The sequence below is a fragment of the Dryas octopetala genome, chromosome 5, assembly GCF_963921425.1.
Source record: "Dryas octopetala chromosome 5, drDryOcto1.1, whole genome shotgun sequence".
Classification (NCBI taxonomy): Eukaryota; Viridiplantae; Streptophyta; class Magnoliopsida; order Rosales; family Rosaceae; genus Dryas; species Dryas octopetala.
This window is the reverse complement of record NC_141370.1, coordinates 20,145,663-20,166,534: the sequence shown is the minus strand read 5'-3', so window position 1 is coordinate 20,166,534 and position 20,872 is coordinate 20,145,663. Positions and strand designations below refer to the sequence as shown.

General features: G+C 35.5%; 2 protein-coding genes across 2 annotated transcripts; both read right to left on the bottom strand.

The window, feature by feature from the left end:
• Positions 1-240: 240 nt before the first annotated feature.
• On the bottom strand, positions 241-3,488 carry YUC2 (Flavin-binding monooxygenase family protein). Its single transcript, XM_086243102.1, has 4 exons — positions 2,419-3,488; positions 1,242-1,490; positions 974-1,096; positions 241-836 (listed from the first exon to the last, which is right to left on the bottom strand). Exons 1-4 carry the CDS (start codon positions 3,121-3,123, stop codon positions 606-608), a joined length of 1,308 nt encoding a protein of 435 aa, XP_086099228.1. The 5' UTR covers positions 3,124-3,488; the 3' UTR covers positions 241-605.
• Positions 3,489-18,659: 15,171 nt separating this feature from the next.
• Positions 18,660-20,079, bottom strand: HSFC1 (heat shock transcription factor C1). Its single transcript, XM_086244618.1, has 2 exons — positions 19,749-20,079; positions 18,660-19,642 (listed from the first exon to the last, which is right to left on the bottom strand). Exons 1-2 carry the CDS (start codon positions 19,962-19,964, stop codon positions 18,809-18,811), a joined length of 1,050 nt encoding a protein of 349 aa, XP_086100744.1. The 5' UTR covers positions 19,965-20,079; the 3' UTR covers positions 18,660-18,808.
• Between the last annotated feature and the right edge of the window lie 793 nt (positions 20,080-20,872).

The window sequence follows — 20,872 nt, the reverse complement described above, 5'->3', positions numbered from 1 at the left end:
ATGTTTTCTCATATGTGATGGCAAGAGGTTAACGTGGTATTATCGGATTATAGGGATTGTCATTGTTAGTTTCTCTTTCTGATCAATAACACTAAAAGAAAAATGATGCGAGTGGAATTGATAAAATATCATACTCTATATATACACCAATCAAAAATCACATATTCACACCACCATCTTAAAATCGTGACATACTAAGATTATAAAATCAACCAAATCTAAAAACCTCAAGCCCTAAAATATCCTACCCATAGCTTAAAAGTAGAAGTTGCAATTTACAAGATATACCCATTAATGAGAAGTTGAGAACCACCCCTCCCCAAAAGAAATAGCAAACTTTTCTTGCATATCCGACCTCCCCAGCTAGCTAGGTTCACTATTATACATATATAATTGAATCATGATTACAATATTGGCAAACCCAATTTGTACCCCACACCGGCCACAAGTACTTTTTCAATTTGCCACACACATTTGTCTTTAATTTCCTTGGCCAAGGTCAGGTTCTAAGGGATGAAAGTCATTGGGTGCAACATGGTGTGCAAAGCTAGCAAGCTAGCTGCAGAATAGATATAAAGTGGTTAATTTGGTTCTTATTAATTGAATTAAGGTTGTGGTGGGAGTGCACGAGTAGTAGTGAAGGCCATGAAATTATGTGTGGCTTGATCAGCTTTCCAGCGATGCTCGATATCCTCTGCAATCCTCTTTGCATCAAGAGAAGCGCCTAACAGCCCACGCTGCGTCAACCCCACCGAATACAACCCGCATTCCCCTTTCCACCCGTTTGGGAATGCCTTCCGAGGCAATCCATCTTTTTCAGAAAACATGCTCCTTTCCTGACAAGATCATAACACACACAAATTAACACACACACATATATATATATATATATATATTCCACCAATTTCAATTTCATATCAATATAATATCCCCACATTTCATTTCAACCCATTTAATTCATTCAACAAATTACCTTCAGCCATGACATTACATTACTTCTGTAACCCGTTGCAAATATGATGGCATCGAATTTCTCTACTCTCCCATCTACGAACTCCACAGCTTGATGCTTTAGTTGCTTTATTGCCTTGCATACCTACATATATATTAATGAAATAAATCAAATTATTGCCATGCTTTAGTTGCTTTACTGCCTTGCTTTATTTCTCTCTCTCAACATGAGATATATTTGTATGACATACATACACGGTATGAGAATATTGAGATGATGAAATGCGCACCTTGATGTGACCAGTTTTAATCTTAGCAAGAGTGCCGATATCCAAAACAGGTGTCTTGCCAGACAAGCTTTTGAGCTCGAGAGGGCCACGCTGTGGGCGGTTGATTCCAAACTGGGAAGTGTCGCCAAGCATGAGGCGTGACACCAGAAGCAAAAAATGATCCACAAGCCGCATGGGGAACCACTTTAGGAACCACATGGACAGTCCAAAAGTTGATATTCCAAGGATTTCTTGAGGCAAGATGTGCACCTGCAACAACAACATTAATATCTTCAAAAACTATGATTAATTAACGCACTTGTTATATATTCACATTCTTTTCTAACCTTAGGTTCTTAATTTAACACTTTATAATACAGAATAACGTACAAACTAAGAGTGCGAATAACATTATCTTTAATTAATTAAATTAAAGACTATATTACAAAAGCATGCAAGCATTTAAAAACAAAGGACTAAGAAAGATGAGCTAGCTAGCTAGCTCAATCGAGGTCACTGCCTAAATATTATCCCCCCACGTTTGTGTGCGGGTTTGCTTCTAACACGACATGTTAATTCTTTTTTTACCTCTCTCCTTTTAGTGTCTGCAACACTGACTGATTCTCTGCAGAAGAAAACTTTTACAAAAGAAGCTAGCACATATATAGCTTCTATATATACGGTTCATATGGTATAAGATTTTCTGTTTCTGACCATGTTGCGCATGCAAACGAATTCCAATAAAGTCAAGACAGCAGAATGACATCTTTTAATTAATTGTAAGAGATGGACTTAATTCGTTTAATTACTTTGGTCTACAGTACCTATATACTGTACCAAGATAGCTGGCTAGGTCAACAACATGCACCATGAAGTCTTTTAAACATGCCATGAATAGATATTTTGTGTATATCGATTATTTTATATTTAGTTACTATAACAAAAATGTCGTCTAGCTAGATGCACTCAAAAAAGGAACCAAAGTTTCAGCCTTATAGCTCTGGTCATAGTCATAGAGATTATGACTAGATTAGAGATAGCACTTAGGCGAGAGAGTTCAATTCTTGTTCTCCCTGTTCGACTTTGAGATATATGAAACCGAAAAATTGTATTTAAAACAAATAAGAAAACCCCAAAATTTGTAATTGAGCTAAGTAGCTAGCTAGCTAGGTTTGAGTTTGAGTTTGAGTATGCTGACCGAATCTTTTACTACAAGGGAAGGGCGTGCATTGTAGTTGCAGAGATCCAAAGAAACCTCCATGCCCGAATTCCCACAGCCGACCACCAACACTCTCTTCCCCCGAAACAACTCGCCGCTCTTGTAACAGCTGGTGTGAAAAATGGGCCCACCAAACTCATCCATGCCTTGAAATCTCGGCGCCACCTCCTCCGCATTTTCCCCACTGGCAACAATGAGCCACTGGCACACGTACTCCGTGGTGTCCTCGCTCTTCAGCCCCGCCGTCTTAACCAGCCAAAGCCCACATCTGCTGTCGTACTCCGCACTCACCACCGTCTTGTTGAAAGCCGGCTTCAAATCGAAGTGCGCCGCGTAGGCGTTCAAGTACCCCACGAACTGCTGTTTTGTTGGGTACGTGGGGAAGTCCGCAGGGAATGGCATGAGGATCAGCTCACAGAATTGCTTCGGGAGGTGGAGCCGGAGCCGGTCGTATGTCTTGAGCTGCCATAAGGAGGCTATGCAGTTGGCTCTTTCCAGGATCAAGCTTGGTATGCCTTTTTGTTTCAGACACGCGGCCGCGGCTAAGCCGGATGGACCGGCTCCGACTATGATCGGCCCCGGAACCCATATACGCCTTGCCGTTTTTCCAGTTCCACCCCCCATGCTTTGAGCAGCTAAATGATCATGGAGTCGTTTTCCTTCCAATTCCTTCAGATAATCCATATATCAATGTAACTAGCTCGTTGAATTGCAAAGTTAAATCAAATAAACGTTGCAAGTTGAAGTTTTGTATATATTCGGCCTACTTATACTAGAGAAGAAAAACTAATTGGGAGCCACAGATGAGAATCGCCATTTGGCATAGCCAGAGTTTCGGGTTTAGAGATTAGGTTGTGATTTGAGACAGAGTACTGTTATCGAACTATATGAAAGAGAGTTGGGAGAGAGAGGGTCTTATCCAATATGAGCAATGGGGGTTTTGGTGGTTTTGTTTTGTTCAAGTGGAGGAGAGGGAAGGAGTTGGAGAGGAGGTATGGGAGTAGGAGAGGACACTACTTTTGCTAACATATGAAGTAGGGAGTGGGAGAAACAATAGTAGGGAGTAATTCACAATGAGGATTTTGAATTGGGGTCGAGTACTATATATATATATATGTGTGTGTGTGTGTGAGAGAGAGGCACAGTGGTAAAGGTTGGAGTTTTAAGTGGGACATGATTTCTGTCTTAGTAATAACTACCATTAACCAACAACAACCTCCCCTTCACCCACCTCAGAGAGAGAGAGAGAGAGAGATAGAGAGATAGAGAGAGAGAGAGAGAGAGAGAGAGAGAGAGAGAGAGAGAGAGAGAGAGAGAGAGAGAGAGAGAGAGAGAGAGAGAGCAAAACATTCTAGTTACAGGGACAAGTAGCTACTCTAGGAGGACCTATATTGATGACAGTATAAAATCGATCAAAAGATTCAAAACACAGTGGATGGTGGTGATCGATGACATGAACATATTATTACTTGGTCAACCCAATATGTTAGAATATATGGATATTTTTTTGGGTGCTTACTAGTGTGGTTTGCAGCAAGGTTTGGCGGGCCTACCCAACACACTAGATGGAGAATCTAGCTCTTGGAAGAAATGACCCTACTTCCATGGACAATTCGTGATCACCGTCTGATTTTTAACGCTTTGTTAGATGGAAACTATTCGCGATGCTCTTTTTGACTCATCCTACCAAAGAGCTTAGAGATTGGGATAGTTGGTGATAGAGAATTAGAGTCTTGGAGAATACAAGCTAACAAATATTTGGTCGAGAAAGAGAGAAACCAGCCCCACATAGCTAATACACAAAATTAGAAAAATCTGCATAGGGCACAGCACTGAAAGTGTGCCTATTGCTACCAAATGGGGTTTCGAGTGTTTATTGATATCCAAGTCATAGTTTTGATGGCTGTTCCTTTGTCAGGGGTTCTATTGTTAAAAAATCACAATTACAATAACCGTTCGTCAAATATAAAGTGGACCCCACAATTTAGAGCCGGTCTTCTTTGTTAGCTAGCTTGAGCCCATCAAATTATTTTCTTATTAGCTCGTATTTTGATGATGTGAAATCACTTCTTCACACCTGACATGGATGTCAATTCAACTGTTTTTTTTTTATTTTTAAATTGTATCATTTTGTAACCCGAGTCAATTTTAAACTTGAGTCAGATAAGACATGGATGGAAAGAAGTTGGATTCCGGCGACGTGGATACTTGGAGATTAAGGGGAAGTAGAAATCGAAGCAGCGTGGTTCTGTTGGTGGTGGTGGGTGTGGAAGAACGTAGTCAGATCTTTGCCGATACATCATGGCGAAAACGACAAGATAAGCGATGGAATCGGGTGGCCGACGATGCAACGATGGTGCAGTACGTAGGTTGGAGCTTGCCTTGAAAAGTTGTTTCTTTTTTCTTTGTTTCTGAACTGAGAGCTCTAAGAAGAGCTTGGTTTAAAGGTAAAACATGAAAATGGTGTCTAGGAGATGGCCAACACAGATCTGGTGGGAAAAAAAATGGTTTGTTGTTTGATAAAAGAGGTTTAATTTCTTTATGGTGTTCTTCCTGCGAGAGAGGAGTGAGATGAGTGGTGTTTTGTTTTGCTTTCTGCAGAGAGAGGGTGAGAGATATGTGGCGTCAGTAAAAAAAAAAAAAAAAATAGCTTAGAGTCATAGTTTACCCCAAACCATGTGTAATATTATTTTAGTCTCACAGTTACTCAACTTAACTGTGAGTATTAGACAGTGCCCAAAGTGGCATTTTCCAGTAGTGAGATCATCATCATCATCATCATCACCAAAATATCACAAAAATATCGGAGTTTTAGGAATAGATAGCTTATATTATCCATATACGGTTGTTGTATTATTTGTAATCATTAGTACTCTCGAGATTATATATATTATATAACTATATATTGTTCTTATGCTTGTTAATTACCCAAGACATCTCATGAATATTATAGGAAATACCATGGTTACAAAATACAAACTAGTAATAAAAGGCAATATCATCTATCATATTAGTTGATAATAAAAAATTGAAAAAATAATTATTGTTTTTAGTATGGTTATATTTTTACTTTGCAAGATGTGTATGTATATATATCTTGGATCTCTAGTTTTAGCATAGCGTGATTGGTGTGGTGTTGATTAAGTGCATCCTAGATTCGACATTGATAAAGAATCCTTAACTGGGAAGCCACGTGTCAGACTCCTATGACATGTCAAATCCAGGGCTTGAAGGAGAAATGACCCCCTTACTAGAAAGAATCAATGGTCCCAAATGGTACTCCCCCGAACTTGACCCATGTGATCTCCTTACAAAAATGGAGTTTGCCATTCATATATTCTACAATAACTCCGGAATCATTATTAATTCACAATTCCTCCAAAGTCCAAAGTTTTGGTTGGAGTAATTTGTGTTGTGGGATAATAAGTTGGAATCAAAGTAGACTATTTCAAGTTTGAAGTCCGGAATTGCCTTGTCACAATTGCATGCAATGGCCAATGCAATGCCCACTATCAATCAATGTTGTCCCTTTGGACTTGGAGCTAGGCAGCAGAAAGCCGAAAGCCATATATGCATCCAAGTACCCCATGATTTTGGAGAATCTCTTTCCATTTTATTGTTTGTTTTCTTATAATAGACCTAAAACCAAACATGCATGTAACCAAGAGTATCTTTGTCCTCCAAGATTCTATTTCCTTCAGTATAATTCCCTTATGCCTCGTACGCGCGTGCACAAAAGGACATTTACAGTCTCCACTTTTTCTTTTCTTTTCTTGGATTGTAATTTCCATATATGCAACTTTCTATTAATTAGGTTAAGCATTTTAGTGCCAAATTTACGGGCTTTCGGCAGCTCATATCTTTGTGAATCTATTTGGCAGCAGCTTGGTTGAGTCACATTTCTGTACATGTGAATCGGCTTTCACTAAGCAGTATTTAATTGATTTGATATATAGTACAAATGTCTAAGCATACTTCATGATCGAGCACCTGAAATTTGCCTCTTCAAAATTGATTAATAAATCTGTTGCCTGTCTGCAGCAACGTGGTCACTGGTTGACCTAATGATTGATGTTATTGTACGTATTATAAGTTATTGGCTGTCTCAATATATAGGAGGCAATGTTACTGGGTCAACTTATAAATATACCAAAGTACACAAAGATCGAATTGTCAATTTCTCATTGTTATTACCACTCATATATTTATATAGCAGCTTGCAACGTGCAGCCACAAATATTCTAGACCATCATTCGTGCCCTGCGCCCATCATCATCATCATGATGCACTCTGACAGATTCTAGCAACTCGAATTGATCAGAATCGATGCCTGCAATACAATGATATATCGATGTCATTTCTATTACCTACGTAACCCCACATGATTATATTAATCATAAGTTCATCTTATCGATCCCAAGCTCCTAACCACATGTTTAATTTGTTCGTATAAATATTCATATCATGATTCATGAGCAGTTGAGCACTAAGCTTGCCTGAGTTACCGAAATAAAGGAGCTCAGCTAGCTAGCCTTGTAGCCAAACTTGACATTAACGTACGTAGTAAAGCTAGCGATAGAGGTGAAGCTAGCAGCGGTATGATATTAGTGGCACGTATATACTAGTATCCATCGACAAATAGTTGTATAATGATAGTATAATAATGTATCCCATTAATTAATTAAATACTGCCTAATGAAAGTTTTATCAGATTTTTAAAATCTTACTGAATTTTATGTTGACGGAAGGGCAATACCATTGCCCTAATTGCTAAATTAGGTCCACACACTTATAAGTTAAAGTCAACTTAATTTAAAAGTTGTTAATCACTTTATGTAAAAGCACCAATAAATTAACTTATATGACCAATAATCTCATGTATATAGGTGCATATCTGAAGTATTATTGGGTTTTGAGGGAATCATGCTTCCTCTCGTTTTCCCATTAAGATATAGTGCAGATGATGTGATACCATCTTTGGAATAAAAAGCTTTAAACCAACTTCAGAAGCTTAATTAATTAATTGTACATACATATATTGGTTAATTAATTACTCAAATGAGAAGGCTGAATACCTACCTGAAGAGTGAAAAGCATCCGGTGATAATCTCCTTTTAGGTAAGACTTCAAGTCCCAAAGAGATAAACACAATTAGGAAATTAAATTAATCAAGTAATTGAAAGAATCTATGTATTCATCTCAAAATCAATTGATAATAAGAGTAGCCACTATACAAGGCATCACATTTTCAATGTGAGATTTTTCTTTCAACAGTAATATACTATTTTTATGCAAAGATGTCCACATATGGTAATATGCAATATTTACACACACAAATTAAGAATGTTGGTATACATGGCCAACGAGGCCGCACTCACAAATTTTATGTTAAGTACTTTTTTCCTCTTATTTTCACAGTCTTTACATGTTAACATTACTATTGAAACTAGCTCATGTGGGGTCTTAAAAGATTAATAATAATTAATGGGTCAGGTATGATCTCTCGCTTCTTATTAAAGCTTAATATATATAGTAGTATTATACAGGTAAAGTAGGTTAATTAAAGTTTGCAATATTTGTAAGGGTCAGTTCTCGATCTATGACCTATACATGTTCGGGTTTATGATCAATTGGACTCTTTACCCAATGGGGAGCTGCTCCTTGTACAATAAATTAACTGCACCAACATGGCCATTATCTATCTGTACGTGGGTGTATGTGATTCATTTGTTAGATAAAACAACATTTATATATACCTTTTTGTTCTTTATTTATTACTTGTTCAAGAATGAATGTCAACAAAGAAGATTGGCAGTCCATTTTTCCAGGGAGGATCTTATACCATTCTGTTGCTTTTCCTTTAACTAATTTAATTATATATATATATTTATGTATATAATATACTACTCGTAAGAATATATATTGAAAATTAATGAATGATACCATCAATATCAGAACAGAATGTAAAGCATCTGAGTTGACACAATTAAATGGCACCAAGGTGCTGATCATCACCCCCAAAATATATAATAATATTTTCAAAACCAGATTGGGCATACATTAATTAATTAATTAAGTTCATTTTTTTCATACAAAATAACGTACGCGCAAATGCTCAATCATATCCATTATTAAATAGTGATCTATATTAAAAAGAAAAAAAGATTAATTAAGTATCATGTGAGCATGCATATATAAATATGCGTTAAAATACAAGATATTTTTTAGGTAAAAGTATTTGATTCAGTAATGCATATTTGAGAGCACTTTGCTTTAAAACCTTTTTACTTATACCTAACATTCATATATGCTTGGTCTAAATCAGACTTGCTCATTTTTATTTTTTTATTTTTTTTTTTTGGCCAAGCAGACTTGCTCATTTGAAGCAAGGAGTAAAATTTCGGTTTCGAGGAAATTTTCGATGGAAATTTCGATGGAAATTTTCGCGGAAATTTCGATTAAAATTTCGATTTCGATAAAATTGGACAAAAACGACGAAAATTGCTATTAAAATATGGAAATTTTGAATGAAACTTGACCATATGTTTATTTAATATATTATCTACTACATTGATAAAAAAACATTGAAGAAATCAAATAATATAGTAGATTTCATGTGATATGTGATGAATATAATGCGCGCTGGAGACGATACCGTTAAAAAAATACTTCACTAATTAATAATTATATAATAAAATTACACGAATAAATCACCAATGTGGCAATGGAAAGTAGCAAGCTTACTCAAAGGGACTTGGAAATGGTCTTCGATAGTTAAATTAAGCCGAATTGGGTTAAAATAAAACCAATTCGATGGCAGCAGTGGCGATAACGGTTTACTTAAAATTTCAATTTTACAAATTATCATAATTGGAAAATCAAACATTAAGGAAATAAAACTTCATGATAAGGGGATAAATTTCTTTTTTATAATTTATGTTTACAACTAAACGAAACACCAAAATGACCAAATCAAACTCCAAATAAAATCTCAAACTTTTTTTTTTTTTTCCAATTGCCTAAAGACTCCAAATCTCAATCTATCTTAAAAAAAAAAAAAAAAAATTCCTTTCCTTTTTTTTTTCTCTTCTTTTTTTTCTTTCATTTTCTTTTCTTTTTTCTTTTTCTTTTTCTTTTTTTTTCCTTTTTTTCCTTTTTTTTTTATTTCCTTTTCTTTTCTTTTCTTTTTTTTTTCCTTTTCCTTTCTTTTCTCTTCTTTTTTTTCTTTGATTTGGTCCACCAATATAAATATATATCCCTATTTATTCAATTTGAAATTGAATTAAGAGTGAATTTATCTCTCTGTGTCCTCACGAGGGTATGTCAGTTGGACCAAGCTATAGGCTATAGCAAGCAGCCAAGCACTTGATTGATTTCTAGCTTCTTGTCTAAAATGTTTTGACTCTATTCTTGCCTCATGTACGTCTCTCTTCCTTTGCCTGTCTCAGAGACTCAGTCTTTGACTCTTTATTAACTAGTAAATTACAAATATATAATATAGAAGGAATAGTGGGAAGCTTTTCCTCTCTTCCCCGTGATTCACGCCTAGGCTACACACTCATTCTCTCTCTTCTTTCTCTTCTCTCTCTTCTCTCTCTCTTTCTTTTTCTTTTTCTTCTTCTTCTTCTTTCCTTCTTCAGTTCAACTTCAACCTCCCTGCGCAGCCCGTGACTAACAGTTTGATCTCACCTCACCTCACCTCTTCCTTTTTTTTTTTTCTCTTTTCTTCTTCAGTTCTGATCTTCTCTTTCTCTCTCTCCTGATCCCTCACTCCCTCCTCCTCCGTTCTCTTCCCTCTGCTCCCTCTCCTTCCCCTTCCCGATCTCCCTCCTCGGATCTCTTCTCTCCCTCCTTCGACGGCGACGGCGGAGGCGGCGGCTCTGCCTCTTTCCCTCCGGTCTCAGCCTTCCCTCTCTCTCTCTGATCTGTACATCGAAAATTTCGCCGAAATTTCGAGGATTTCGGAAAATTTCGGCGAAATTTCGGCGAAATTTTTCGAAATTTTTCGAAATAAATTTGGTATGGTGTTAAAATTTCCATACCCCTAAAAAACGAAATTTTCGGCGAAATTTCGCCGAAAATTTCGAAATTTTACTCCTTGATTTGAAGTCACTAAATAGCATATCAAATTAATTAATGCATGCCAATATGTGGAGAATAGATATTTCCGGACAAGTCATAATAATTAGTTGAATATGTTAAGCTCTCAAATGAAGCTGTCGCATCCGTGTTCGTATATGAGATCATTCAATTAATTAATTAGTTCATGACTTCATGAGCAATACTGTTCATTTGTCAGACGTGCAAAACTGCAGACAATGAGTATGTAGCTAGAGACCCTGATGTGGCCGCAATAATAGATAGATATGAATTTGGGGATTTAATCCCATTTTTAATTTAAGTGCAAATGAAGTGACCAATGTGCTCCAAATCTTTTCAATGAGGTGGGTATTAATTTAATTAATTTGACAAAAAAAAAATGACTTTTGATTCAGTTCAAAAGGCAATAGAATTAATAGAGATCGAATACATATTTTATTCAAGCCTGATATTGTGATACAGTAAATGCATGAAACTACATATGTAGTAGCTAGCTAGGTTAATTTTTTCTTTTATTAATGATCGATCTCTTCATATTATATATACATTCATATGCATGCGTGAATGCGGTGCCAAGCGAGAATGCTATTTTCCTATAATCTCTAATATTGGAGTAATAGTCGATCATGTACGTGATTCATCTTCCTCCAACCAAATTGGTTTTTGAATGCCATGAATCATCACTCTGTTAACGTACTCCCTCCACATTCCACATTCCACATTCCACAATCAATTAAGTGCATATATATATGCTTTGGCGCGCCAAAAACAAAGTGCATATATGCTATGAGTCTATGACAAGTTCACTATTGCATGCAACACTTTAGATATATATAGAAGATCCTATATATCTACCCTCTTAGCTAGTTAGTTGGACACTTTATATTGGAATTAGAAGATGATCCTCAAATAGAATAGCTAGGCTCCCTTAGCTTCTCTCTTGGGAAAAGACAACTCATTTTTACAAAAATTATTAAGCTATGAGATGGAATGGAGTACTAACCAATTGGACATATTATAAAAATTTAGAAAAGTTTTGGTATGGTACATGTCTATTAAAAAATGTTATAGATTCATCACTCTTATACTTTTATCATCAATAACTATATATTAATAATTTTAAACAAATTTAAATTTATACCATTACAGGCCCTGTGCTTGTGCATTCCCTGTCCTAAAATGTGCCTAAAACCAAGTCACTAAATGTGTTTTGAAATTTTAATCCATAATAGTGCGTTATTAATTACTATAGATAAATGATTGAGATTCATAGTAAATTCATATATAAACAAATAAAACATTGTCCTATTAATTACTATAAAAATTAAATTGATATGTTTTTATTGATTATATATGCTTCTTTAATCCCCGCTTTCACTTTAATTTTAGCTTAATGTGTGACTAAGGATGTCCCCAAAAGACACTGCTAATTTGATAATTCTAGCAACATCTCTCTTGCAAAAAGCCCAATTAGCTAGACTTGTAGTAGGCAACTAGATTCCCTCTTATTTCTGCCAGAAAAATGCTTGCCTCAGTCCGGGGTAGGAAGAGTTCCTCAGTCCGGGCCGTAAAAAATCACCGTTCGACCGTGCCGATTTAAGATCGGAACCATTCATTTTTTAGATCACTTATTCGAGATTATATCTGCAAACAATCAACTCAATCAGAAATCGTTTGGTCATATAACTGTTAACGAATAAATAGAATAAATGAACAGTTTGTATTTAAAGAGTGGTTTCTTTACAAAACCGTCCATTTATTTTATTTATCTGATAACAATTATATGACCAAACAATTTTTAATTGAGTTAATTTTTTACAGAGATAATCTTAAATATGTGATCTAAAAAATGAATAGTTTCGATCTTAAATCGATACGGCCGAACGGTAAATTTTTAAGGTAGAAACGGAGGAACTCCTCCTACCCCGACTCAGGCAAGCATTGTCCTTTCTGCCGTATATAGCTCATGAATGCTTTGTAATTTTAAACCCACTTTTTTACAATAAAGGTTGGTAATGGTGTCAACATCAAACATTTATTCTCGCTCACATTTGAATCTACATATTCTAAAAATGCTATAATTTCATTATGTTTTTGTTTACAGTCTCACACTTTCTAATACACATGATAAAAGATCATAAAAGATGCTATTTTAAACTTCTTTCTACTAATTTCATGTATCCAGATATCCTATAAATTTCTCAAAGAGAGTCAAAAACACATCTAAATCAAAGGCCATATATAACTTATGTGGTAATGAGTACTTGTGCAAAATAAATCAGTACAGAGGATATAATTGATTCAATTGTTTAACACAAACACAATTTAATTACCTTCTGTGATTGAATAACAACAAAAAGGTTAATTGTTTAGTTGTTCCACTCTCTTTTTTTTTTTTTTTTTTTTTTCTTTTTCACTCTGATTGATCTATAAACTAATTCAACTAAGAAGGGAACCTTCCTGAGCACCATCAATTTCTTCCACTCGTTTAGTCGTTTATGTAGACTACTTTTCTATGAGCCTTTAAAAAGGTTACTTAACATTTTTAATCCACTTTCTTTTATTTCGGGAATGAACGAGTCTAATTCGGAACCTCCTTTTTAAAAAGAAAGAAATATATCACTAAACTAATAGTCAGTTAATAACATTAATTACTCGCCACAAATTTAAAGTTTTCAATTATAATACTGTATTTGGAAAATTGGAAATGGGAATGTCACTTTTCTTTTATTCATGAATATTATATGGTATGCAACTATGCATTAATATCCCTGACGTCAACGATGATGTAATGAAAAACTAATTGGCCATTTAATATTGCGAAATAAAAAAGAAACAGAAATTGACAACTTGAAGAAATAACTTGATCATTTTTCATTGAAATAACTTGGGCTTGAAGCAAAGAAACCAGGAAAGTGATGAGCCCATAGACATTCCACTCATGGTCCAAATAAGGGGAATTCTGACCGTATTGGACCCATGAATATGGGCCTACAAACATGATCAATGTAAATATAGAGGTGGGCTGCTAGCAGCAGTATGGATTGGGCCACAATGCCATAGTTGTAAAGCTGCTAGTTAACATATGCAATGATAATTCTATATACACCCAAAACATTTAATCCGTACACATAATTACTCACAACATTCATGCATCCTTTACATCCAATTACTTTTAAAAAAACTGCAAAATTATAAAAAATTTGTACTTTAGCATGTAGAGAACTTTGCACAAACTTATAAGACGGAATTTCGTGACTTGCATCGGATGAGAGACTTTAGGTACCATCAGCGCAACCAAAATAATGTGCATCACTATTCATAATCATCCCTCATGATTTTTAATTATTCTAATTTTTCCTTCTAGCTCTCTTCCCATATATTTTTTTAAATTTCATTACCAATGTGATATCACTCCATTTTAATGTTTATTTAAGAAACTAAATGATACCTAATAAGACAATGAAACATTTGAAAGCATACACATCACATGTATAATTAGCACGAATGGGCTCATATAGTTTATCATTGTTGATTACTCATGTAACCTAATAGTTAATGCGTGGGTCATCGATAACCACATCCATTTTTTGCCTTTTTGCTGGATATCTCTAAACCACATATTTTTAAATTAAAAACTAGGAGGAAATTGACAAAAGAATTAAAATTCCCAGCCTAAAAGACAGGCGTACGTCACTCCTCTTTTGCCTGCCCTATGCTAAGCCTCCCGCACAATTGTCCGCTAAACTAGAGTATATTCGCTCACAAAAACCAAATAAGGAAGAAAAAAAAGAATAAGTATATTTTGTATTTCCAACATTATCAAAGCATTTTGGTAACAACAAAAAAATAACATTATCATAGCATAGTCTATGACTCTATGTTGATGCTATCATTTAAAAATAAGTAAATTATTCTAAAGTTTATTCTACACTTAATAATAAATAAACCACTTAAAAAGTTAGAATGATGAATATGTTTACTTTATACAAATAAAACTCATGTTATGTTTTATTCCGTGTTTTTTGCTCCGAGCACTCGGTGAGTTTTAGAAAAAACTATTGTTGCACAGTAACAGTAATTGGTATTGTCTGACATGTTAATTTCATAGCACATAGTGGCATTTTGACAAGCGCTCAGTGACTATGTTGAGCGCTCGATGGGTTGTACCGAGTGTTCGGTGATGGTGCCAAGTGCTCGATTCATTAAAGTAAACCGATCAGTCACCGTGTTTTTACAAGTTGGCCGACCGATCAGGGTATTTTTTCATTTTGGACTTTAAACATCATTAATTACAATTACCAAAACAATTGCTAAATTTTTCAATACAAATTAAATATTGAAAAGGTCTATTGATTTTAACTATTAAATTTCAATAATTTTTTAGTTTAGATACCAAAATTAAATAGTATTTTAGATTAGATACTAGTTAAAAAGTCCAAACAAAATAATAAAGTAAAAAGTATTAGAATTTACAAATATTACATTACATGTCATTACAATAAAAAAATAAAAATAATATTACATCACAAATATTATATTAATTTATACTATATTATATTAAAATAAAATAAAATCAATCCAGTCACAACTTAACTGTTACTGTCATGATAAATTGAAAGAGACAACTCACACCACTATACTATGTATTATTTTGAGTAAAAGTATTGTTTTGACCTCTATTTATACAATATTGTAGTATAATTTCTAAAAAAATTCAATCAAGTCACAACTTAACTGTGACTGTCTAAGAATTTAGATGTGACTGTCGTTCAGTCACAACTAAATTTAAAGTTGTGAGTGTCGTACAATCACAACTAAATGTGAAGTTGAGACTACATTAACAAATTTTTAAGATAATATAAAGCCTCAAGGGCAATTTTGTCAAAACCTTATAAATTTTAACTAACACCCATCACATGTGAGCTAAAGGACAAAAATGTCAAATGAAAAATGCTCAAATTAAATGGGTCAACATGTTTGTGACCTAATCTAAAAAACTATATTTAAATTTGGTAGTTCAATTGAAATATTATATGGTTTTCGTAATATACAAAAAAATTATTAGAATTTGGTATTTAATCCTAATTTTCTAATATTGAAATGAAACTATTTCTTTTTATTATAACTTTTGTTATCCTTCAAAAAATAAATAGTGGAAAAGTTATATAGTGACACAATATAATTAATCTTTCCTTTAACTTTGTTATTTTTAATAATTAAAATTGGTGCCTAGGCTACAAGTTTGAAAAACTATTCCATATATGTAGTATCAATTAGGATTTCAGGTAACCGATTAGACATCGATTTAGTGACATTTTTCTTTAAATGTTGAAAAGATTCAAAGTTTGAATCTCCCTAAAAAAAGACAATGATCTCAGGTAGAGCGTTAAGTTGCGAAAGCAAGTATAATGGGCGCTCATTGAGATGGAAGACAAAACGTTAAAAACAAAATTAATCTAGATCAATCAGCCTGAGATTGATGTGCTTTGTGGAATTTTTATCACTTCCTCAATACAATTAGTTACTTTAATGTATAAAATTGTCATTTTATAATATAGAGTGCAAAATCTAAAAGAATGAATGAGTGTCTACTATTTTGCTTAAAACTTTTTCAAAATTTTGATATAGTACCAAAATATAATCTTCATAATTGTTTAATGTGTTTATTCATCAAAAAATTATTATGGATAACTGATATACTGTCATGTGTTATAATCAATTTATGTGTAATAATATAAGTAAATGTTATTAATATTATACTCTACAAATATAAACATATCGTCTAATAATACTCTTATATGTAGATTGATTACACCACAGTACGATTATACTCAATAATTTTTTTTATTCATCTACTCTTTATTAATTCTTATATAATATGTGAGTTAAAAATGAGTTTATTTTTACTCACCACAAAAAGATGGTGGTGAGTATTACCACAATGATAAATGAGTGACACGTGTCACAAAAAGGTGGTCTGATAACACGTGTCACCCATTTACCATAATAGTAATACTCACCATGATAAGCAAAAATGAATCTGATTAAAAATACACCCATACAATATGGTTGGTGGCCTGAGAAATTACATGTGGCAGGCCCTACTTGGCCATGGGTTAAACGTCCACCATGATAGTGTGTGCCAGAGCAGCACCACATTAGGGCTCTTTAGTGTCTCTGTGAACACTTTTGGAAGAAGATTAAAAGTGATGGCACGAAGTACCGAGAGACTGTTCGTGCGCCACACCCGTGGCTCACTCCCTTCCAGTTTTCATCAAAAACTCCTTCTTCCTGTGTTCGTGCTCCATACCTGTGGATCATTCTCTCCCCTCGCAAACACGTGTCTTTTCTCGCCGTCCCCACGTGGTTTCACGAGCACGAGCCGAGATGACTGGTCCCCACACATGAGCCTCGGGGGCCCACAACTCTTTTCATTATTGTGGAGTACTGTGGGCCCACTTCATGATGGGAGTTTGCTGCGATCATCTAGCAACACGCGTCTGGCACCACCCAATCGCAATCTGGGCTTTTAATGGGCCCCGTTTTGTGAAGCTCTCACGTAAATCGCTCGTCAGCGTCGGAGCCTGACCCAATATGAATGAGAAGCGTAATCAATTCAAGTATGAGTGTCTGACTTTGAAAAAGCTTTTGGCTTATGATTGGCGATCGTGTTTGACTTTCTACTAAACTCAAATTCTCAATCACTTGATTACGTTTCTAATTGCATTTTTAATCGTCTTCCACAGTACACATGCACTGTGTACTTTGTGTAAGGAATACAGCTATTTGTGTTTCTTGTGTTATCTCTCTAATAGACTTTAGATTTGTATATATGAATTTTATATAAATTTATTGAGATTAGAAAAACTTGTATGTAATCATATGTCTTACATAGCAATTTTAATCACATGTATGACATGGGCACCCAGCAAGTGTGCAAATGTGCACATCAGGTAGGGCAGGTTTAGAGGGCCTACCCTATTAATGAAGGGTACCTCTTGGCTGCTGTCGCTTGTGCTTATTGTAATATAATTTTGCAGTGTCGCTTTGGGGTCCGAAGGGTCGTGCTCAGATGGGAATTGGATATATCAATATGGATACTGTTTTGACTATGACTTGCCTGCTATTGTAGTTTGCCAATCACAGTAGGGCTTGCTACAGTACGTGTGTATGTTGGACCGTTGGTGGTTGAAATGAAGATACCAGCCAACATGGCATTTTGGTAATTGTGAGAGAAAATAGTAAGAATGTGTGAAATCACGTGAATTATTGAGTTTCTTTTCTCTTTTTTGCTAACCTCACGTGAATTCAATTTCAACAGATAAACTGAAGTCATTAAATTTGACATTCAATCTGTAAATAGCAAGCTTAGTTTTAGTTCAAGTGGCATTAAGATAAGCGGCATATTATGTACTATTATCGGCATACAAAAACTTGTTAACTGTAAGAGTGTTTATAACAGTTATCAAGTTAAATTCAATATTTCAATATTAGCAGCCCGTGCATACAGTCGAAATAATGTATATCATATTATCATTCAATGACAAAATGGTTTTTGGAGAGAGCACTTTTTCATTTCCTCCTTGGTAAAAGCCTTTTTGCGGATCAATTGTCTTCTTCATGTGTATGTCAATGCGACATATCTACTTTTTATATTTTTCTTGAATTGTACCAACTTTGTTACCTAATATTTTATGATACTATACCTAAGAGCAATGTTATGTAAATGTTATTTTATATCACATGGCTATTAGGGGTAAAACTTACATAAAGAAGTAGCTTTCATCTCTTCTATATATATGATTAACAATGTGGTCAATGTTTAACATCATCAAATTTGTTTTAGTGAGTCCTATTTGTATTAGTAGTGCGGTCTAAAAGGTAATTATTGTAACAACACTCTCGCATCTTAGTTAAATTAAAGTGAGTCTCACATTGGTCTATAATGCCATCAAAATAGTTTTAATGTCAAGCTTAGTTGATTGATGGCTCAATTTGTTTTCTTTTGGGATTAATTACTTTTAGTCACCTGAAATAGTTTTATGATTGAGGATTTTTTAATCCCATTGACAAGTAATATTTACACATAAATAAGTGCAATTGACACATAATCAAATTATTTTGGCTTACAAAAAATATTGAAAAGATAAGCAGCAGAAAAAAAAAAAAAAACTTAATACAAAATATAGAATTCAAGATTTTTGGTTTTTGGCCATGAAAAAATCCAAGATAAATCTTGTGGAAGTGGAACGCACCAAAACGAAAACTAAAAGCCACCCTCCAACAGTGAGAATGGATAAGGCGGTGGTGGACAAGGACTAGCTTCCACCCCACCCGCCATCTCCGTCAAATAACCCACTTCCCCACTCCTATTACCATACCCGGACCCGTACCCGAACTCGGAACCACTACTATTCCCAATCCCATGGCCCGAAACCGTCGACAAAGCCGTGGGATTCATCATGTACGGGTCTTGCCCAGTCCGAGCCCGATCCACGACCCGCCTCTGGCTCCACCACCCCGGCACCGCCGTCGGCGTCTCCGGCGATGCCGAAGCCCGACGACAAAAGCTATCCATCTCAAAGCCCGTAGTCTCGGGTGACGAAATTACCGGCATTAACCCCACAGCTCCATCTTCTACTTCATCCTCCGTCTTCACGGAGGAGTTGCTAGTGAACCCCATCCCGGAAGAAGACGACGTCGTCGAGGCTATCATCATGAGCCGCCGCCTTTTCTCGCCGGCGAGTTGCTCCGTAATCGCAAGGTCCCTATTCTCGAGCATCATACGTGGCAAAATCTCGGGGTCCTCGACGACCTTGTGGAGAAAAGCCATCATTTGCTGCGGTCTTCTTTCTGTGGCCTCCAACCGCCTGTTCATGCTCTCCAGCTCTTCTTCCAGGGCTTTCTGCTCCTGCTTCAACCTCGCTATCTCCATAACCATTTCTTCATCGTCAAGATCGACCTCATGCTTATTGGCCATCAAATTATACGAATTTCTATTGTGCTTTCTGCGCACCACGTTTTTCAATAAATGCGTTTGGCCTCGCAGAAACCACTCGTTCGCGAACTCCCACTTATCTGGATCCACCTTTCGAAATCCCTGCATCAATAATCAAGAAAATGAAATGGGTTTTCAGTTTTATTGCTTGAATTAATTCGTCGCTATATATATATATATAATTAAATTAACTTAAATTTTTGCTCACATAGGTGTTGAGCTGGCGAACGAAGCTGGAGAAGTTGTTGTGCTTGAAATAAGCAGGTAAGAGTCTCTGAGAGAAGACTAAGGGGTCGACGACGATGAAGCTGTTGTTGGCTCTGCCCCAGGTGATTAAATTGTCCGTCGTCGGATCGTTGACCATCTGGTAAGTCTTCATAATGAACGGTGCGATGACGTTGTTGTTGATCTCCTCCATCATCATCCCATATAAGTATATAACTCTTTTGCTTTTTCCTCTCTCTCTTTCACACCCTGCAGGCCTGCAACTCTGCCTTGTGTGTGATTGAGAGCGTTTTTAGTGGGCAGTTACATTCACCTTTTTTCAGAACGATGAAGTACCATCGTAATATATATACAGACGCACGCACAGTAACACAGGGCTAACGTGGCACACGCCCATACGTTTCTCCTATTTCATTGGTCGGGATAATGGGACCCACCTGGCTCCGCTTTTATCCCACGTCATGGTTAGATATTTATCAAGGGTTTCAACTGGTGCTGTCACGCGCGTGTGTTGCGAGTGTGGGACTGAGTGGCGGGTTTTGGCCTTTATTCGTGACGTGGTCCCCTCAGTAGCAGACAACTGTAGCCAGACCTAGACGACAGGGTGGGTATTAGTCGAGATTGAATTGGATCAGCAATCTCTTTTAATCTTTTATGACAATTGATTCATGTTAAGTGGATTCGTTAATTTCAGTGTGCTGAGTGGAACATCATGTTCTATTGGTGATAAGCAAATAGCTATTGGCCTATGTTTATTTGCATTTACTAAGATACCCAATGACCAACAATTTGTTGTCTCCTTTTTCTTTTGTAAAAACTAAGAACTTAGCCAGCTGTTGGATTTGGAAATATAATATGCTAAGGGGTCACTCTAGTGACACTCACTACTCACTAGTGTATCATTTGTAATTTTGTTATGAGTGTAAGAATTTTATTGATTTTACTGAATTAATTTCTAGTTTAATTTTCTAGTGTGTATGTATTATATAGTTAAATGTGAGGAAGAATGAAAGGTATAAATTAAAAGATAATATGGTTTACGGTCAGTCTTTCTATTAGTAGATTTATTAGAAATATAAAGCCTTTAATTGCTTTACGAATGGAGTG

Bases quoted from the DNA above. Each gene is read 5' to 3' on its own strand.
- YUC2 (XM_086243102.1), bottom strand. From the start codon at position 3,123: ATGGATTATCTGAAGGAATTGGAAGGAAAACGACTCCATGATCATTTA. The intron at 1,491-2,418 runs GTCAGCATACTC...TTGTTGTTGCAG, and splicing joins CCCTTGTAGTAAAAGATTCG to GTGCACATCTTGCCTCAAGA. The intron at 837-973 runs GTAATTTGTTGA...TGATCTTGTCAG, and splicing joins ATGTAATGTCATGGCTGAAG to GAAAGGAGCATGTTTTCTGA.
- HSFC1 (XM_086244618.1), bottom strand. From the start codon at position 19,964: ATGATGATGGAGGAGATCAACAACAACGTCATCGCACCGTTCATTATG. The intron at 19,643-19,748 runs GTGAGCAAAAAT...TTATTGATGCAG, and splicing joins TTCGCCAGCTCAACACCTAT to GGATTTCGAAAGGTGGATCC.